The 17498-nt window shown below is 49.1% G+C and overlaps 1 protein-coding gene across 1 annotated transcript; it reads left to right on the top strand.

The window, feature by feature from the left end:
- The first annotated feature begins 56 nt into the window (after positions 1-56).
- Positions 57-5841, top strand: LOC128900097 (uncharacterized). The gene is made up of 4 exons (XM_054180867.1): positions 57-1066; positions 4829-4891; positions 5434-5596; positions 5705-5841. The coding sequence occupies exons 1-3, from the start codon at positions 416-418 to the stop codon at positions 5470-5472; spliced, it is 753 nt and encodes a 250-aa protein (XP_054036842.1). The 5' UTR covers positions 57-415; the 3' UTR covers positions 5473-5596; positions 5705-5841.
- The last annotated feature ends 11657 nt before the right edge of the window (positions 5842-17498 follow it).

The raw sequence follows: 17498 nt of genomic DNA, 5'->3' as shown, positions 1-17498 counted from the left end.
GCAGCTCGTGCGCATGCGCGGCTCCGCGGAGGCCGGTCCGGCGCCGGTCTCGTGAGCGCGGCGGCCGGAGGGCGAACCAGGACCGCCGGGACTCCGGCGAGCTCCCCGCCGCCTCGAGTGGGGTCGGTGCCGCCCGGCCGGCCTCGAGAGCGGCCGTCAGCGCTCCAGTATCGGCTCTTATGCGTTACCGCGCCCCGGTCAATGCCGGGCAGTTTTCCAGGTGTCGATCTCCGTGGCCCAGCCGTCCGCCGGCGCGCGTCTCTATGGCACTTTGGTCCTCCAGGAGCCCCCTCAGTCCGCCAGCGTGCGTCTCTATGGCACTTTGGTCCTCCAGGAGCCCCCTCAGTCCGCCAGCGCGCGTCTCTATGGCACTTTGGTCCTCCAGAGCCCCCTCAGTCCGCCAGCGCGCGTCTCTATGGCACTTTGGTCCTCCAGGAGCCCCCTCAGTCCGCCAGCGTGCATCTCTATGGCACTTTGGTCCTCCAGGAGCCCGCTCAGTCCGCCGACGCGCGTCTCTATGGCAGTTTGGTCCTCCAGGAACCCGGAAGTGCCCCCTCAGTCCTCCGACGCGCGTCTCTATGGCACTTTAGTCCTCCAGGAACCCGGAAGTTCCCCCTCAGTCCTCCGACGCGACTCTCTATGGCAGTTTGGTCCTCCAGGAACCCGGAAGTGCCCCCTCAGTCCTCCGACGCGACTCTCTATGGCAGTTTGGTCCTCCAGGAACCCGGAAGTGCCCCCTCAGTCCTCCGACGCGACTCTCTATGGCAGTTTGGTCCTCCAGGAACCCGGAAGCTCCCCCTCAGTCCTCCGACGCGCCTCTCTATGGCACTTTGGTCCTCCAGGAACCCGGAAGTGCCCCCTCAGTCCTCCGACGCGCCTCTCTATGGCACTTTGGTCCTCCAGGAGCCCGGAAGTGCTCATCGGTCTCCTGGAAATCACCTGCTTCCAGCACTCTTCCACGAAAATATCTGAAGATTGCAAAAATAAAGCGACGCCTGCAGAACTCTCTTCTCTACAGCAACAAGTAGACAGAACTCAAACAAAAGGAGTAAGGAAATCACCAGAGGCAAGTACCCAACAGAAATTAAAAGTGGTGGTGGTGGTGCTTTGCCTGCAGGGAACTTAAGGCAGAACAAAGGAGCTGCTGCTCCTGTGGCCGCCTTTTTGTCTTCTTGGGGGTTTGGCCCCGCCCCTTTCTCCAGGGGATTGTGGGAAGGGCGGTGGGTGGGGCCTGAGGGAAGTGGGCGGGGCCCGGGGTATATGAGCCACAGCCTGGGCACAGGAGCTTGTTTTGCTGCTCAGCTGTTCTGGGGCCAGTGCTCTCCTTTTCCTTCAGTTGGCTGCAGCTTTGGGGCAGGCTCAGCTGTTTGGGCAGGCATGTTTTGGCCTTTAGGGAGGCAGAGGTAAGAAGGCTGAGCTAAGACCTTCAGGACCAGTAAATATTCAGCCACCTGTATAGTAGAAAGTTGACTTGTATGCTGCTTTTTTGTTTCCTTTTTTTCAGGTCAGTAACTTTGTAATGAGTGTTTAGGGGGTACCCAGATGGTTTAATAGTGTGCTTTTCTTTATTCTAGGAGTGCTGCATTTTCCTAGAATTCCTGACTTTATTGAAGGTGGAACTGTGGTTTTTTCCACCAGTTTTGCAGTATGCTGTGTAAATTGCTGATATTGTTTCTCTTGATTGGGTTGATGATGAGATTATCTTGTAGGTGTTAGGGTGAGCATTTTGTATGTATCTGCATATGGTACTTTAGCATTTCTCAAGAAAGCAGCAGGGATGTAAGGCATAGTGTCATTCAGGGTATGGTATGGCATGGCTCATCATCTTTCCCCATTGCCCAAAGAGTGCCACGGTGTCCCTAGAGCTTTTGCAGCTTGCAGCAGGCCCCTTGTAGGTTGTATCAGGGCATTAGTTATTTTGTGGGCCTTTTTGCGAGGAAAGGGGCCAAGCGGTTTTGGCAGAAAATAAACCCCCTTGCGTTCTTACACTCCTCACTGAGGTGGGAGGCTAGGTGTGGCTAGGTTTAAATTCTGAGTGATGCCCAATTCAGCACTATCAGTCCAGTCGCGTTTAATATGTATTAAACTATTACGATTTGGATACACTAATAGTGGACTGCACCTTCAGTCTAGTTGTGCTCATGAACTAGCACGGCCACTCTTGAGTCTTTGGTCGCGTTCAGTGAGAAAACAAAATGACTAGCTACTTAAAAAAGTGCAGTTTATTTAAACAACAGATATATAGGTTCTTAGGATTGCCGGTGATAAATACACTGTCTGCAAAGCACGTGCAAATGAAAGTATTGTTACATATACAAAACGCGGGACAAAGTTATAAATGATACAGCCTGGCTCTAAATGTAGAAAAGAGAGTCTCTAGAGAAATCTCTATAAGTTTCCTGAGGAAGCACTTGGTATAATCTAAGTCTTACCCAAAGGCGTCCCTATGTGGGGGAAGAGAGGCTCAGCCCATCAACTGATCCCAGAAGTCAGTGATGTAGTTCTTTGTGATGGTGTCTTCCCTGGGTATCCCCCCTCTCTCGGGCTATTTTTATACTATTTGTTATCTTCAAGGTGGAGTTTGAGTGACTTTAGTCATACATACTTTTATTATGATTGGTGTAAAATTCTCTCACTTCACAATTAAAGGTATAGTTTACGAGAAATTCAGGGCTCAGACTCAAGAAGGAGTGGTCGCACCTCGGAGTCAGGTAGCCTTCGGGATGGAGGTGTATTTTGGTATTATAATGAGCAAAGTTTGCACAAAGGACAGCATTTTGTCAAAATTTGACGAAATGTTGGCTCAGGTAGCGTGTAGGACGCCTATCTGTTCTGTAGTACCATCTTATTCCCATATCTGCTACTCGTCACAAGGGAAGGCCACGGAACAAGTGTGTTCCATTCCATCCCTTGTGTAGTTTCACAAACAACCTTGTACAGGGAATTGCAGATGTTGCATTCTTCGTGTGCCAGCTGTGGCTGTATTCTACCTCAGAAGCCTCTTGATTTTATGACTTTCTGTCATGTGCGAACAATGCTGTACTTTTGTATTCTTGGCCAATTTAGTAATTATCCCACAGGTCTGTAGCAGAGCCCAGAGTCTGTGGGAAGAGAGAAGACAGGAGATGCCTGCCAAATGCAGGGCATGGCTCAGAAGAGTATCTCCTGAGGAGTGGCTGACACAGGGGTTTCAGGGTTGCAAATACAGAATGGGAGCTGTCAGGAAGAAGTGGGGGTCCTTCCCTGACAGTTGAGGAGAACAGAAGGGGCTTCTAAAGTTTTGGTGCTGGGTCTTGGCTAGGAAAGGGAGGCAGGTTCATCAGTCTTTGTCATATCGGTTTTGCATTTGGATTTGGGTGTCAAGAGGGTCTGGTCTGTTCTAGTCCCTTGCATTTGAGGTGAGCTGGATAGTATTGAGGAGGAGCATGGGACTGATGATTTCACAGAAATGCAATGGTAATTTTGTGTTTGTTGGTATCTTAGGTGTCATAAATAATTGTTGCTGCAGCCTCTGACTCTGGAATCAGCATGAAGCAAGTGAGTGGATTGCCATGGCACCTCTGAGGATGAGGGTGTTGTGGAAGAGGTTGGCATCTACTGTCATGGTGGTCACTGGTGGAGCTGTGGTTTCATTTTGCTTTGCAGATGAAGAGGAGCCTGGTGACTGCAGGAACACATCAGTTAGCTGTTTGGTGTGGGTTTTTTGTCAAGGATGAATTCAGACCCCTGGCTGTCTGAAAGCTAAGTAGAGGGACAGGCGCTGGAGGGGGACCAAGGTTGACAGTTTCAGGGAGGAGTTTTAAAGTCAGGGTAGAGCAGAGAGCTATGCGGGAGCAGTGTCCTCTGAATAGGTAAAGGGAGCATGCTACCCTTCAGCACAAAGCTAGTGTGTGCTGGGCAGGGCAGTTTTGGCCTGTGTCTGTTGTGTAGTTTGTGTGCTCTGTCTTCTGTGTCTTGGACTTTCCTTAGGTTTTGATGTCCTCGTTTCTCTTTGCACTCAAGGGGCACAGCATGTGCCTCGGGCACCACCTGTAGTGTCTCAAATGCCTGTGCTAATTGGCATAGTGCCCGATGGGCACTTCTTTTCTTGCATAACAATTTTAAAGTGCAGATCAGACTTGCCTCTCAGAAGTTTCTGGATGGTCCTCTTATGCAGCATCGTTCCCAGCTGCATGAGCAGCTCTGTTCTCTGAGCTCTAGCCATCTACTTTTATGAACTGGGATTTCGTCCCTGCATCCTTACGTTCTCAGGTCTTGAAGCCAGGCTTCCTGCACATATGTCATCTCAGTTTTGACAGAAACTTCTTGTAATGGGCCATTACATTTGACTCTTCTATGGCTTTGCCATAGAGCCTCCTCACGTCCGCACTGTGGCCCTGTAGGTCTTCTTGCTCGACAGTGTCTCTTGTCTGAAAGTCATTCTTCTTGTGGAGAATTTTCTCTCATCTTGGAGTCACATTGTCTATAGGGTGTAGAGTCAGGGGTAGGTGGAACAGCAATAAGAGTCTATGGGTAATATGTTGATCCGCCAAGAATGTTTAGCCAAAGGCTGTATGGTCATCTGGGATCAAGCAGCCATTGGCAGGGACAGTCATTTCCATAGTGTTTTATTGAGATGGTTGGAGCCTTCTGGGACAGCCTGTTTGGCAGTAGTGAAGCAGATTGAAGGTGTTAAGGCTTGTATGTGTGGGGATTAATGTTGGGTCCAATTTTTTTTAATGGTAGGCTGTAGTTGGAGCCTAGATGGTATTCCTAAATGGAAACAAGACCCCTGGAATTGTTCAGCTACTGATCAGCATCTGGGTGACTTGTTTATTAATTTTTTCAGATGCAGAGGGACAAGATGTGCACCAAAGAGTCATGGAGAAGGCAAGCGGAACCCCATAAGAAGGTGGATCAGTGCATGGTGCTGGAGGGAAGATGTGACTGGTGGCTATGTGATTATATTATGGCTTGGTGGTGGGGTGTTTTTTTTTTATTTTGAAGGTGTGAAGTGATGAGTAAAGCAGGATATTGGCACCGGACATGACTTGGGCAAGGTGGGCAATGACTAGTGGGCTGAAGCAGCAATTCTTCTCAGATGTTATATTGTGGGTGAAGTTTTTAGTGTCCTTTGGGTCTGTTTTAGAGGTGGTCTGCAAGCCTCAAAACAGCAGCCCAAAACCATGGAGGACAGGTGGGCGAGAGGCCAGCGTAAAGGAGTAGGAGACAGGAATGGCTGTAGGCAGGCTGAGGTTTCGGGCAGTATCTTAGCATATGCCTTTTGTTTGGCTTTTTTTTTTTCAGGTGCAGTGCAGGATGCAGGCTCAGAGGTGCTAAGCTGCATGCTGATGAGCAGGCTGGGAAGGTGAGGCAGTTGTGGGCTGTATTGGTGTCTTAATAGTGAAGTATTATATGGCAACTTGGTTAAGTATTTATCTTCTGGTTTTGCAGGTGCCCTGTGAGCCATCTTTGGAAGTGGATGAGCATTAGAGGTGAGCCGAGGCAGCAGTGAGGAGGAGCTTGGGGCTGGTGACTTCTCACATGTGCAACAGTAATTTTGTTTCTTGGTATCTCAAGCAATGACGGCCGCAGCGTCTGACTCTGGAATGAACAGGTGAGTGGAATCCCATTATGCTTTTGAGGAAAGGGAAATTGTGGAAGAGGTTGGTGCTGATGTCTCTGAAACTTCTTGCTGTCACTGTTTGGTTTTCTTTAATTGCAGATGATGAAGAGGAACCTGGTGACTACAGCAATGTCCCAAACTGTTGATGTGCTGTTTTTTGTGTTTTTTTTTTTTTTTTTTGTCCACAGGGGATTTAAGACCTCCAGCCCTCTGAAAGCTGAGTGGCCAGGGCTGGGGAGGGGCTGGGAGGGGAGAAGTTTGGGATTTGCAGGGTGGGGGTTTAAAGTTAGAGAAGGGCAGAGGGCTGTCCTGTAGCCATCACCTTTGGGCAGGTAAAGGGAGCAGGTTAGTCTTCAACACGATGCTAGCATGAGCTGGGCAGAGTGGTTCCAGCCTGTATCCGTTGTGTTGTCTGTGTGGTCTGTCTTCTGTGTCTTAGGCCTTCCTTTGGTCTCGATGTCCTCTTTACACTTGAGGAGCACAGCCTGTACTTCAGGCACCATCCCAAGAGTCTTGAATGCCAGTACTCATCAGCACTGCCCCAGTCAGGCCCTGCTTTTCTTGCATTGTAAGCTTAAACAGTGGATCAGTCTTGCATCTTGTAAATTTCTGGATGGTCCTCATTTGCAGCATTGTTACTGGCTGTGTGAGCAGCTCTGTTCTCTAGCCATCCATTTTCAGTGACTGTGACTTGTTCCCTGCATCCTTAAGTTCTTAGGTCTTGAAGTCGGGCTTCCTGCACATACATCTTTGCAGTTTTGGAGTCGCTTCTTGTCCCAAGCCATTACATTGTACTAATTTCCTGGGGTTTCCTTAGAGCCTTCTCGTGTCACCATCATGGTCTCACAGGTCTTCTTGCCTGACAGCTGCTTATGTTGGTATCACCCTTCTCGCTGAGAGTTTTCTCTCATCGGTGAGGGACACGGTTAGTAGTGTTCTGTGTAGCGTCAGTCTGTGCTTTTGTGTGTTTGGCTTGGAGCTGCTCTGCCTGATCACGTAGAGTCAGGGGTAGGTGGAACATCAATAGGAGTCTATGGTTAGTTTGTTGATCTACCTAGACTGTTGAGGCAAAGATGGTACAGTCAACTCCCATTGAGTAGCCATCAGCAGGTTCTGTGGGCAGCTTTTTAATTAATGGTGTGGTTTTGGGACGAGCAGAGCTATGTGGGAGGGGCTGTTCAGCAGTAGTGAAGCAGACTGCAACTCAGCAATGTTAAGGCTGCTTTGTATGGGGTGTAATGTTTGTATTTTTTTTTAATGTCAGGCTGTAATTGTACTCAAGATGGTATTTCTAAGGCAAAAACAAGACCTTTTTGAGGGTGTGTGTGTGTCACAGAGGGTTCCCTCCATAAGAGGCAGTTCACAGCCCAAAAATGCCTGAAAATTCATGTGGGTAATGTGTTTAAAAAAATAAAAACCTGTATATATGGTCATGAGGTGTTGAAATGAACAATTTCTCATTTTTATTCATATTGAAAAATATGAGTGTATGTATATAAAAAGGAGTTCAAAATAAAAACTTGTATCTACTATATTATATAAACAATGTTATCATATTAAAAGATCTGTCCCATAAACAATTTTTGGCTTCATGGTTCTCTCTCTGTCTGGCTCCCTGTTGCTTCCTCCTGTCTGATCTGTAGCCCATAGCTGTTTTCTTTCCCCTGTGGCTCCCTTTCCCTGTCTTTCACCCCCCACCCCCACCCCAGCCCTGTAGAAGATTGCTGTTGTATTGGGTTTAAGTGTCAAGGTTTTGTTAGCTGAGTTGCGGGGGCAGGGGCTGCGGGGGGGTGGGTTCTGTGAGAAGACACCAGAAGCTCCCACCATGTTGGGCACAGCCAGCTCAGAGAGGGACCTGCTGCTGGTCAAAACTGAGCCCATCAGCAACACTGTCTGGGAGTGGAACAGAGAGTCCCTGCAACCCGTGGAGGCCTCCCGTTGGAGCAGAAAAAGAGCGTGAGGAGGAAGGAGCAGCAGAGACAATGTGAGGTGAACTGACCACAACCCTGACTCCCTGTCACCCTGCATTGTCCGGAGGTAGGATGTGGAGAAGTCATGAGTGAAGATGATCCCAGAAAAAAAGAGAGGGGTGGTGGGAAGGCGTTTTTTAAATTAGTTCTTATTTCTTGTTATTTGATTGACAATAAATTAAATGAACTTCCCCAAGTCGAGTCTGCTGTTCTTGTGACTATGAGCAATCTCTTTGTCCTTGTCTCAACCTACAAGCTTTTCCATTTTAACTTCTCCCCTTGTCTCATTGAGGAAGGGCAGTGATAGAGAGGCTGGGTGGGCACCCAGGGGCCAGGCAAGGTCAATCCACCACAGATTACTTCTATTATGCTCAGTGTCCTTGTTTTTTAATGTTTGACTACGTTTTTTTTTACCCAATCTCTTTTGAAACTTAATTTCTCCCTTTCCATCCTTTTCTTTTAAGTTCTTGCTTATGTTTCTTGAACCCAGTTAGTTTTAAAATTTTCTTGCTACTTTTCCCTCTCTCTGTCTCCCCAAATGAATTTTAATTTCTTTCCCATGTTTCTTGTACCCTGTTGCTTTTCATAATTGTTTTCCTCCATCTCTTTCTATGCAGTTCTGAGTACCTATCTTTTAAGTCTCGGGTATGATTGTCGTATCCTGTGCCTTTCAAAATTTTGTGTCTACATCTCCTCCTAGCCATCTCCCTGTCTATAATTCCCAATTATTCCCTCTCTGTCCTGCACCTTGTCACTTTTTACACTTTCTTTTTACATATCCTTGTCCCTATTTGTTAGTTCTCGCCTATGTTTCTTGTACCTTGTCGCTTTTCAAAATTCTTTTTTGACATCTATCTCTCTCCTGCCTTCTCGTTCTATTTCTTGCCTTTGCTTCTTTTTCGTGGTCACTGTGGAATTTTTCCTTGCCCCTTGTCTCGTCTCTGTCTTCTTGTCCTGATGGTCCCTTCTGCCTCTCTCTCCTGCTCCCCGTCTCTCTTATATATTCTTCCATCTCTCTGTCCCAGTGTGTGGTTTTTTTTTTTTTGCACAGTCTCTCCTTTCTCCTCTCGCTACATCGCAGTCCTGCTCCCCTCTCCTCTCTTGTTTGCGGCATCCCGTTTCCTGGCTTTCTGTCCGACACCTCTTCTCAGTGTCCCTCTCCTTTCTCCTGCTTTTTTCTTCCCTTTTGTCCCTCTGGCCTGCCGCCTTTGGGCACTGAGCCTTGTAGCCAACTCACTGCCAGGATTTCTTATGCACGTTAAGGAATAAACACTTCCTGCCTCCTCTGTGCCCCTGGATGCATTTGCTGCCCTCAGGGTGCAGAGCTCATTGTTGGGGACAGGCTCAGGGGAGGGTGTGATGTGCTGTGGGGCTTTGGCAAAGGCCCCTGTTCCCAGCAGGCTCCAGCTGTGGCTGAGGCAGCCCAGGTGAGACCCATGAGGTGAGGATGGGCTGGGCCAGTCTCAGGTTCAGCCAGTGAAGCTGAGGATGGAGCTGGCTCTGCTGTGCTGAGGGGCCTGCCTGGGCATGGCAACCTGCTGGAGCTGGCTGAAGAGTGGCACAGAGGGGGTTCCACAGGCATGTGCCTCCAGCAAGGAACAGATGGTCCCCATGGCAAGGAAGGATTCCTCCCAGCCATCCCCGACAGAGCGCACCACCAGCCCAGAGTGCCAGGAGCTTGCTGTCTCTGTCGTCTGCAAGTGTGAGCCACCGTGCCTCTGGGAAGCATAGTGGGGGAGGAGTTTAGTAGTGTGCTTTTTGTTTTTCAATTCTAGGCATACTGCATTTTGAGGAATTTACAACTGTACTGAGGAAGGAACTGGTTTTTTTTCAACAGGTTTGCTGTATGCTGCATAAGTTGCTGATACCATTTTTCTTTACGTGGATGATGGTGAGATTATTTAGCAGGGGGTAGGGTGAGCGCCTTGAGTCCCCCCTTTCCCCCTTACTTTCCCACCATCCCGCATTTCCCCAGGCCGACCCCCCCTGCTCGCTGTCACCTCTTTCCCCATTTCCCCTTCTCTTCTCCCCTGCCTCCTCTTTCCTCCCACCGTCCTCTGTCTGTCTTGCCACTCTTTCCCCGTTCTACCCCTCAGCACGTCACCCCTTTCCTCTCTCTTTGCTGCTCGTCCTCCCACGTCCCACCTTTCTGCTTCCTTTTCCTTTTATTCCCCCCGTTCCAAGTCTCCCCTTTCCCCTTTTCCTCTTTCAGCCTTCTTTGTTCCCTTTCCCCCGCTATTCCTCTCTTGTCACCTGCCCCCCCTTCCCTATGCTTCACTCACTGCCTCCCCCTTTCCCATTCTCTGTCTCCCTTTCCCTTCTTTCCCCATTCTCCCCGCAAGTTCCCTGTCAGCCCTTTCCCCTGTCTTTGTTCCTCCTTCTCCCGTGTCCCCCCTTTCTACTTCCTTTACTCCTTTCTTTCCTCTGTCCCACGTCTCCCTTCCCCCCTTTTCTCTTTCAGCCTCCCCGTCCCCCTTTTCCCTCTTATTCCCGTCCCCCTTTCCCCTTTTTCCCCCCTGACCCCTGTCCCCCATTTCCCCTTTCTTTCTCCCTTGTTCCCCCTTTCCCCATCTTCCTTTTCTTCCCACGTCCCATTTCCCTTTCTTCCCCTGCTACCCCCATCCTTTGTCCCCTCTCTCCTTCTTTCCCCATCTTCCCCCGTCCCCTTTTCCACCTTTGTTTCCACTCCTCTGCCCCCATTGTCTTCTGTTCCCCCCTTCCCCCTTTATTCTCCCTTTATCCTCTCTCCCCGCTTTCCTTCTTTCTGCGTTCTCCCCTTCACCATGCCTGGTTCCCCATTTCCCTTTCCTTCCTCCCCTGTCCCTCTTTCCGCTTTCTTTCCCTCTGCCCCATGCCCTCTCCCCCTTTTTCCTTTTCCCTTTTTTTCCCCTTCCCATGTCCCAGCTTTGCCCCTTATTCCCTCCTTCCCCCATTCTTCCTGTCCCCTTTTCTGTCTTTTTTCCCTGTCCCCTTTCCCATTTCTTACCCCTGCTCCCCCTTTCTTTCTGTCCCCCCTTTCCCCTTGTCTTTCTCCTCTTTTGTCTCCCCTTTTGTCGTCCCTGTCTTTTCCCTTCAGACTCCTCCCGTGTCTACCCTTTCCCCCTTATTCACCCCTGGTTCCCCCGTTCCCCTTTCTTGCACACATCTCCTATCCATCCTTTCCATCCATCCTATCCACCTTTTCCATCCTGTTCCCTGTCCCACTTTTCTGCCTTTCTTTCCTCCCCGTTCCCAATACTCCCCCTTTCTTCCCCTCGACCCCCTTTTCACCTTTCCCCTTTCTTTCCCCCGTCCCCTTTTCCCATCCTATCCACACCATTCCCTGTCCTTCCTTCCCCGCTTTCTTCACCCCCGTCCCTCCTTCCCTCCTTCCTTGACCCCTTGTTCCCCCTTCTTTCTTTAGCCCTTTTCTTTCCCTTATGTATCCCTTATTGTTTTCCCCTGTCTGCCCTTTCCTCTTTCTTCTCCACCAATCCTCTGTTTCTCCTGTCCCCCTTTCCCCATTCTTCCCCTTCATGCCCTGTTCCTCCTTCCATTCTTCAACCCTTGTTCCCTGTTCCTTCTTTCCCCCTTATTTTTCCCTTGTCCCCTCTTCCTTTTTTATTTCCCCATTCTTCTTCCCCCATCGCCTGCTCCCCTTTTCCTTCTTTCCCTATTCTTCTCCCCTGTACCCTGCTGCCCCTTTCTTCCTTTATTTATTCTTTCCACCCCGTCCCCTGTTCCTCCTTTCCTTCTTTCTGCTTTCTTTCCCCTCCATCCCCTCTTGCTCCTTTCCTTCTTTCCCCATTTTTTGGCCCTTCTCCCTTGTTTCTTTTTTCCTTCCTTTCCCCATGCTTCCTGTCCGGTTTCGTCACCTGTTCTTTCCTCCTTTCTCCATTCTTCCCCCACCTTTGCCTGTTCTTCCTTTCCTTCTTTCCCCATTTTTCCACCCTGCCACCTGTTCCTTCTTCTTTCATTCCCCATTCTTTCAGCCCTCTGCTTTTCCTTGCTCCCTTGTCTGCTGTGCCTTCTTTCCCCATACTTCTCCCACTGTTCCTTGTTCCTGCTCTATTCTTCCCCTCGTCCACAGCTCGCTCTTTACTTCTTTCCCCATTCTTTCCCCCTGTGCCCTGTTCCTCCATTCCATCTTTCCCTTTTTCCCCATCGTCCCCTTTCTTCCACTCCGTCCCCATTCTTTCCCCCGTGTTCTTCCATTCCTTCTTTCTCTATTCTTTCCCCCCATCCCATTTCTTTTCCCCCTTCATTCCTCATATTTCCCCCCCGTTCCTCCTTCCCTCATTCTTTCCCCAGGCCCTTGTTCCTCCTTTCCTTCTTGCCCCATTCTTTTCCTGTCCCCTGTTCCTCTTTTCTTTCCTTCTTTCCCCATTCTTCAACCCCACTGCCTGTTCCATTATTCTTTTCTTTCCCAATTCTTTCCCCCATTCCCTGTGCCTTATTTACTTTTTTCCTCCTTCCCCACCTGTCTCCCGTTCCTCTTTTTTTCTTTGTTCTTCCCCCATCGCCTGTTTCCCCTTTCCTTCTTTCCTTGTTCTTTCTCCATCCCATTTCTTCTCCCCCAGTCTCCTGTTCCTCCTTTCCTTCCTTTCCTATTCTTTTCCTCTGTCCCCTGTTCCTTTCTTTCCTTCTTTCCCCATTCTTCAACCCCATCCCCTGTTCTTTTATTCTTTTATTTCCCCATTCTTTCCCCCGTCCCCTCTTCCACCTTTCCTTCTTTCCACTTTGTTTCCCCCCCAGCCCCTACTCCTCCTTCCCCTCTTTCTGCATTCTTTCCTGCCCATCCCCTGTTCCTTCTTTCCCTGTTCTTCTCCTTGGTCCCCTCTTCCTCTTTTCCTTCTTACCCCTTTCTTCGTCCTCATCTCCTTTCTTCCCCCCTCATGCCCTGTTCCACCTTTCCTTCTTTCTGCATTCTTGACCCCGTCCGCTGTTCCTCCTTTCCTTCTTTCCCAATTCTTCATGTCCCACCCCCGTTCTCTGTTCTTCATCCATTCTTCCTCCTCCATCCTGTTCCTCCTCCTCTTCTTTACCCATTCTTCCTCCTCCATTCCGTTGCTCCTCTCTTCTTTACCCATTCTTCCTTCTCCGTCCCCAGTTCCTCTTTTCCTTCTTTCCCCATTCTTCCCCCTGTCGCCGGTTTCCCTTGACTTCTAGCCCCATTCTTCTCCCTTGTGCCCCGTTTTCCTTTTTTACCCATTTTTCCCACTCCCCCATGTCCCCTCTTCATCATTCTTCCCCCTGTCCCCTGTTTCTTTTTTCCCTTCTTTCCTCATGTTTCCCCTCCACCCCGTTCCTCCTTGCCTGCTTTCCCTATTCCTCGTCCCCGTTCACTCTTCCTCCTTTTCTTTCTTCCTGCCCATCCCCTCTTCCTCCTCTCCTTATTTTCCCATCCTTTTTGTCCATCCCCTCTTCCTCTTTTCCTTCTCACACCTTTCTTCCCCCCCCCATCTCCTTTCTTTCCCCTCGTCCCCGGTTCCTTTTTTCCTTTTTTTCCCATTTTCCCTGTCCCATGTTTCTCCTTTCCCTTCTTTCCCTGTTCTTTTCCTCCCATACCGTGTTCCTCCTTTCCTTCTTTCCACGTTTTTTCTGCCTGTCGCCTGTTCTTTCTTTCCTTCTTTCTGCATTTATTGCCCCATCCCCTGTGCCTACTTTCCTTCTTTCTCTGTTATTTCTCTGTCCCATTTCTCCTCCCCTCCTCCCCTCCTCATTTTCCCACCTGTTCCTTCATTCCCTTCTTTCCCCATTCTTGTTGCCTGTTCCTATTTTACTTCTTTCTGCATTCTTTCTTCCCCATCCCCTCTTCCTCCTTTCCTTCTTTCCTCATGCTTCCCCCCAGCCCACATTTCCCATCTCTTCCTCCTCTGCCCTTTTTCTTAGCCCCTGTCCCTGTTTTTCCATTCCCTCTTTCCTCATATTTTCTCCCCGTCTCCTATTCCTCCTTTCCTTCTTTCTCTATTCTTCTTTTCTCCTGTTCCTCTTTTCCTTCTTACCCCCTTCTTCCCCATCTCCTTTCTTCCTCCTCGTCTCCTGTTCCTTCTTTCCTTCTTTACCCTTCCTCCCTGTCGCCTATTCCTTCTTTCCTTTTTTCCCTGTTCTTCCCCTGCCATCCCACATTTCCCCTTTCTTCCTACCCTGTCCCCTGTTCCTCCTTTCCCCATTCTTTCCGCCTGTCACCTCTTTTTTCTTTCCTTCTTTCTGCATTCTTCCACCACGTCCCCTATTCCTTCCCTCCTTTCCTCCTTGCCTCTTTCTCTTCTCCCCATGCTGTCCCACATTTCCCCTTTCTTCCCCCCTCATCCTCTTTCTTCCCACCCTGTCTCCTGTTCCTCCTTTTCTTTCTTACCCCATTTATCTCTCCTTTTCCTCTGTCCCTCTTTCTTTCTTCCTAGTTCTTTTCCTCTTGTGCCCTGTTCCTCCTTTCATTCTTTCCTCATTCTTCCCCCGTCCCCTATTCCTCCTTTCTTCTTTCCCAATTTTTCCCCCATCCCCCGATTCTCCTGTTCTGCTTTTCCCATTCTTTCTCCCCTGATGTCCCTTGCTCCTTTTTTCCTTCTTTCCCTGTTCTTCACTTCATCTGTCACTTCATTTAAGGCCCAGCCTAAGCCATAACAGCAATGACAGATAGGGCACCGGAGCGGACTCAGCTGAGGAGAGCGGTGGTCGGAAGGGTTGGTTCTTTCTCAGCTGCTGTATTACAGACGGCGTACAAGCCTCTGCTTGCGCTCTGTCCGTCGTTCCTATCCAGAACATAGTTCTGGCAGAAGTCGGGTAATATGCGGGGTCTCGTTCTAAGTGACATATGACCCCCCCAGCATTGTGGGTTTTCTTTTAGAAGGAAACTAAAGCACATTGAGTCTTGATAAAAACAGGGTTATTGGGCTTAATGACCTACTTGCCTATGTAGGCTAGGATGACGTCTTTCTCAGCATTCAGGAGGGCGACGGTGTTGTGGAGGAGGCATCTCTTCTCAGGATGCTTATTGCTCATGCTGTGGCTGCTTTTGGGATTATTTTTTTCTTTTCCTTTTGCAGAGGAGGAGGGGGAAGCTGGTGACCACAGGAATGCATTGGATGGCTGGTTTTTGTGGACTGCATCAAGGATGGATTTGGATGCCACCTGGGTATCCAAAAGTTAAGTAGATAGTCAGGCGCCGGAGAGGGACTGAGGTGGACAATTGCAAAATGGGGTCTTTGATGTTAGCATAGTGGTGAGGGCCGTCCCAGGGCACAGTCATATTTGGGAAGGTAAAAGATGTGGCTTACTGTTCAGTGTGATGCTAGCGCATCCCGGGCAGGGCAGTTCCAGCCTGTGTGCGTTGTCGTGTCATTTGTGTGGTCTGTGTTGTGTATCTTAGTCCTTTCTTGGGTCTCGAGGTCATCTTTAAGCTCAACGAGCATGGCGTGAAGACTCGGGCATCATCCTTAGGGTCTTGAATGCTCGGATCCGTGGGCATAGCACCATTAGGCTGCCATTCTTCTTGCGTTAGAATCTTTAGGTGTGCATTGGTCTTGTGTCTCGGAAGTTTCTGGACGGCCCACTTCAGTGACTGGGATTTCTTCCCTGCATCATTACGTTCTTAGGTCTTGAAGCCAGGCTTCCTGCACATACATCTTGTCGGGCTCGTCAATCCCTTCTTATCAGGGACTGTGAAGTTCTACACTTTGTTTCAGGGGTTCCGTAGAACCTCTTCACATTGTCACCATCACAGTCCCACAGGTCATCTTGCCTGACAGTGACTTTGGTCCTGGTGCCATTCTTCTTGCTGGGAGATTTCTCTTGTCTTTTCAGGCGTGTCTTTCATGGTGTTCTTCGTAGTGTTGGTCTACGACTGTGTGTGTTTGGCTCAGGGCTGCCCTGCCCAGGTGCGTAGTGTCCAGGGTAGGCAGAATCACGATGAGAGTCTGTAGTGAATATGAGGATCTGTCTAGACCCAGGCAAAGGTTGCGTAGTCATCCCGAGTTGATTAGCTCTCGGGAGGCTGTGTGGACGGGTGTTTCATTAGTGGGTGCTGGCATAAGTGGAACTAATTTGGAGAGGGTGTTCACGGCTAGTGAAGGAGACAGTATCTCAAAGACAGTAAGGCTGCTTTCTATGGGGTTTAATTTTTGCGGGCTTACTTTTTTTTTGGATGGCAGTTGGACTTAGGTGAACTTAGTTGGACTTAGGTGAACAGGGTTCTTAAGTAGCAACAAGACCTTTGGAATTAAGCTACTGCTCCGCATTAGGGTAATGTTTGATATTGGTGTTTTTTTTTCAGATGCAGAGAGATGAGATGGACAGGGTGATGCAGGGGAGCTGACAGGAGTGTGGTACAAAGGTGGCTTGGCACGAGGTAATAAAAGGAAGTTGTGACTGGTGGCTCCATAAATATTTTTGGCCACTTCCTTTTTTCATGTGAATGTGAGGTTACGTAGCCATGTGCCGGTCTGAGGTACAACAGAACCAGTGTTGTTTTCAGGTAAGTCTCTTCCAACGAACTGAACTGTCTGAAGATAATGATGTATTTTTCAGGTAGTATCTGCCTTCAGAGAGCCAAGACCTTGTATTTACACTTAACGCAAAGGTATGCTGTGCAGAGAGGCTCTTGCTTATACTTCTTGCTGTAACAGTGCAGCTCAGCTAACTTATATATATTCCCTTTTGGAGGGTCGGAAGCAGAAAAGTGTAGAGGGGTCACACCCACGGTGAAGAAAAGACAGGACCGGTGACCCGAATCTGACTGATGGGGTATTGCATTCCATCCTCATCACGCTCAGTATAAAAGCGGAGGGATCGAAGGGGTCGGTACCTTTGCTTCAGGGGCTGGCGTCTTAGGGCTCCTCTGTCTGTTTGACATCCCTCAATCCCGATCTGTGCATTTATGCAACCAAATCCAGAATCCGGTTCCAATCTGTCGCTGAGTCCAGTCTCGGACTTTGCCCATGCCTGCCTGTGAAATGATGGTCATCCTGGGAGCCTGATACCAGGTTGTGGATATATTTTATCTATCTTATTTTTTTTCCTGTTATTGTTGTTTCTCCTTGGTATAACTTTTCTGTTTATATTTCATTATGAAAGAGTTCAGTTTCTCTTTCAGTTCCTAAGTCTCCCTCACATTCTTTCCTTCCTCAGGAGAGAAGTTCAAAGAGAGCATCTGTCACTTGGTTTAATGCCCAGCCTAAACTGCGACAGCAACTATGGTTAGGCACCAGAGCAGACTCAGCAGAGGAGAGCAGCGGCCTAGAGCATTGGTTCTTTCGCAGGTGCTGTATTACAGGTGGCACACAAGCCTCTGCTGGCACTCTGTCCATCGGTCCTATTCAGAATGTGGTTCTGGCAGAAGTCGGGTAATATGTGGGGTCTCGCTAGAAGTGATGTATGACCCCGCTAACATTGTGAGTTTTCTTTTACAAGGAAACTGAAGACATGGTGTTTTCTTTAAAAACGTGTTTATCGGGCTTAATGATCTACTTGCCTATGTAGGCTAGGCTGATGTCTTTCTCTTTCTTTCTATGTCCTGAAAAAATTTAATTAAGTTTACATACCTACAGGGCCCCATTGCTGACACAATCGATGTAGTTGTAATAAAAGAGGATGTATTGTCACTTACTCTAAGGGTCGCTTTCTGTGTTCTGGTGTTTTGCATGCTGTACTTCTCAGGCCTGTGAGGAAAGGAGCAGCTTCTCCTCTGGCAGGCTCTATGCCTTGTGGAGGTCAGCCAGGCCCCTCTCCCAGGTGCTGGTGGGAAGGGCGGTGGGCGGGTCCCGGGGTACATAACCCACAGCCTCTGCTGGGGCAGCTCATTCTGCTGCCAGGTGTCTCCAGGGTCAGAGCTCTGCTGGTCCTTCTGTCACTTGCAGCTTCTGAGGTGGCTCAGCTCCTTGGATGGAGATGTTATCCCATTTAGAGAATAGCAGGTAGGAAGCTGGAGGTGGCAAGACCTTGAGGAC

Source organism: Rissa tridactyla, chromosome 20 (assembly GCF_028500815.1).
Source record: "Rissa tridactyla isolate bRisTri1 chromosome 20, bRisTri1.patW.cur.20221130, whole genome shotgun sequence".
In the NCBI taxonomy this organism is placed as follows: Eukaryota; Metazoa; Chordata; class Aves; order Charadriiformes; family Laridae; genus Rissa; species Rissa tridactyla.
The sequence above is the reverse complement of the archived record's forward strand: the minus strand, read 5'-3'. Positions and strand labels throughout refer to the sequence as shown.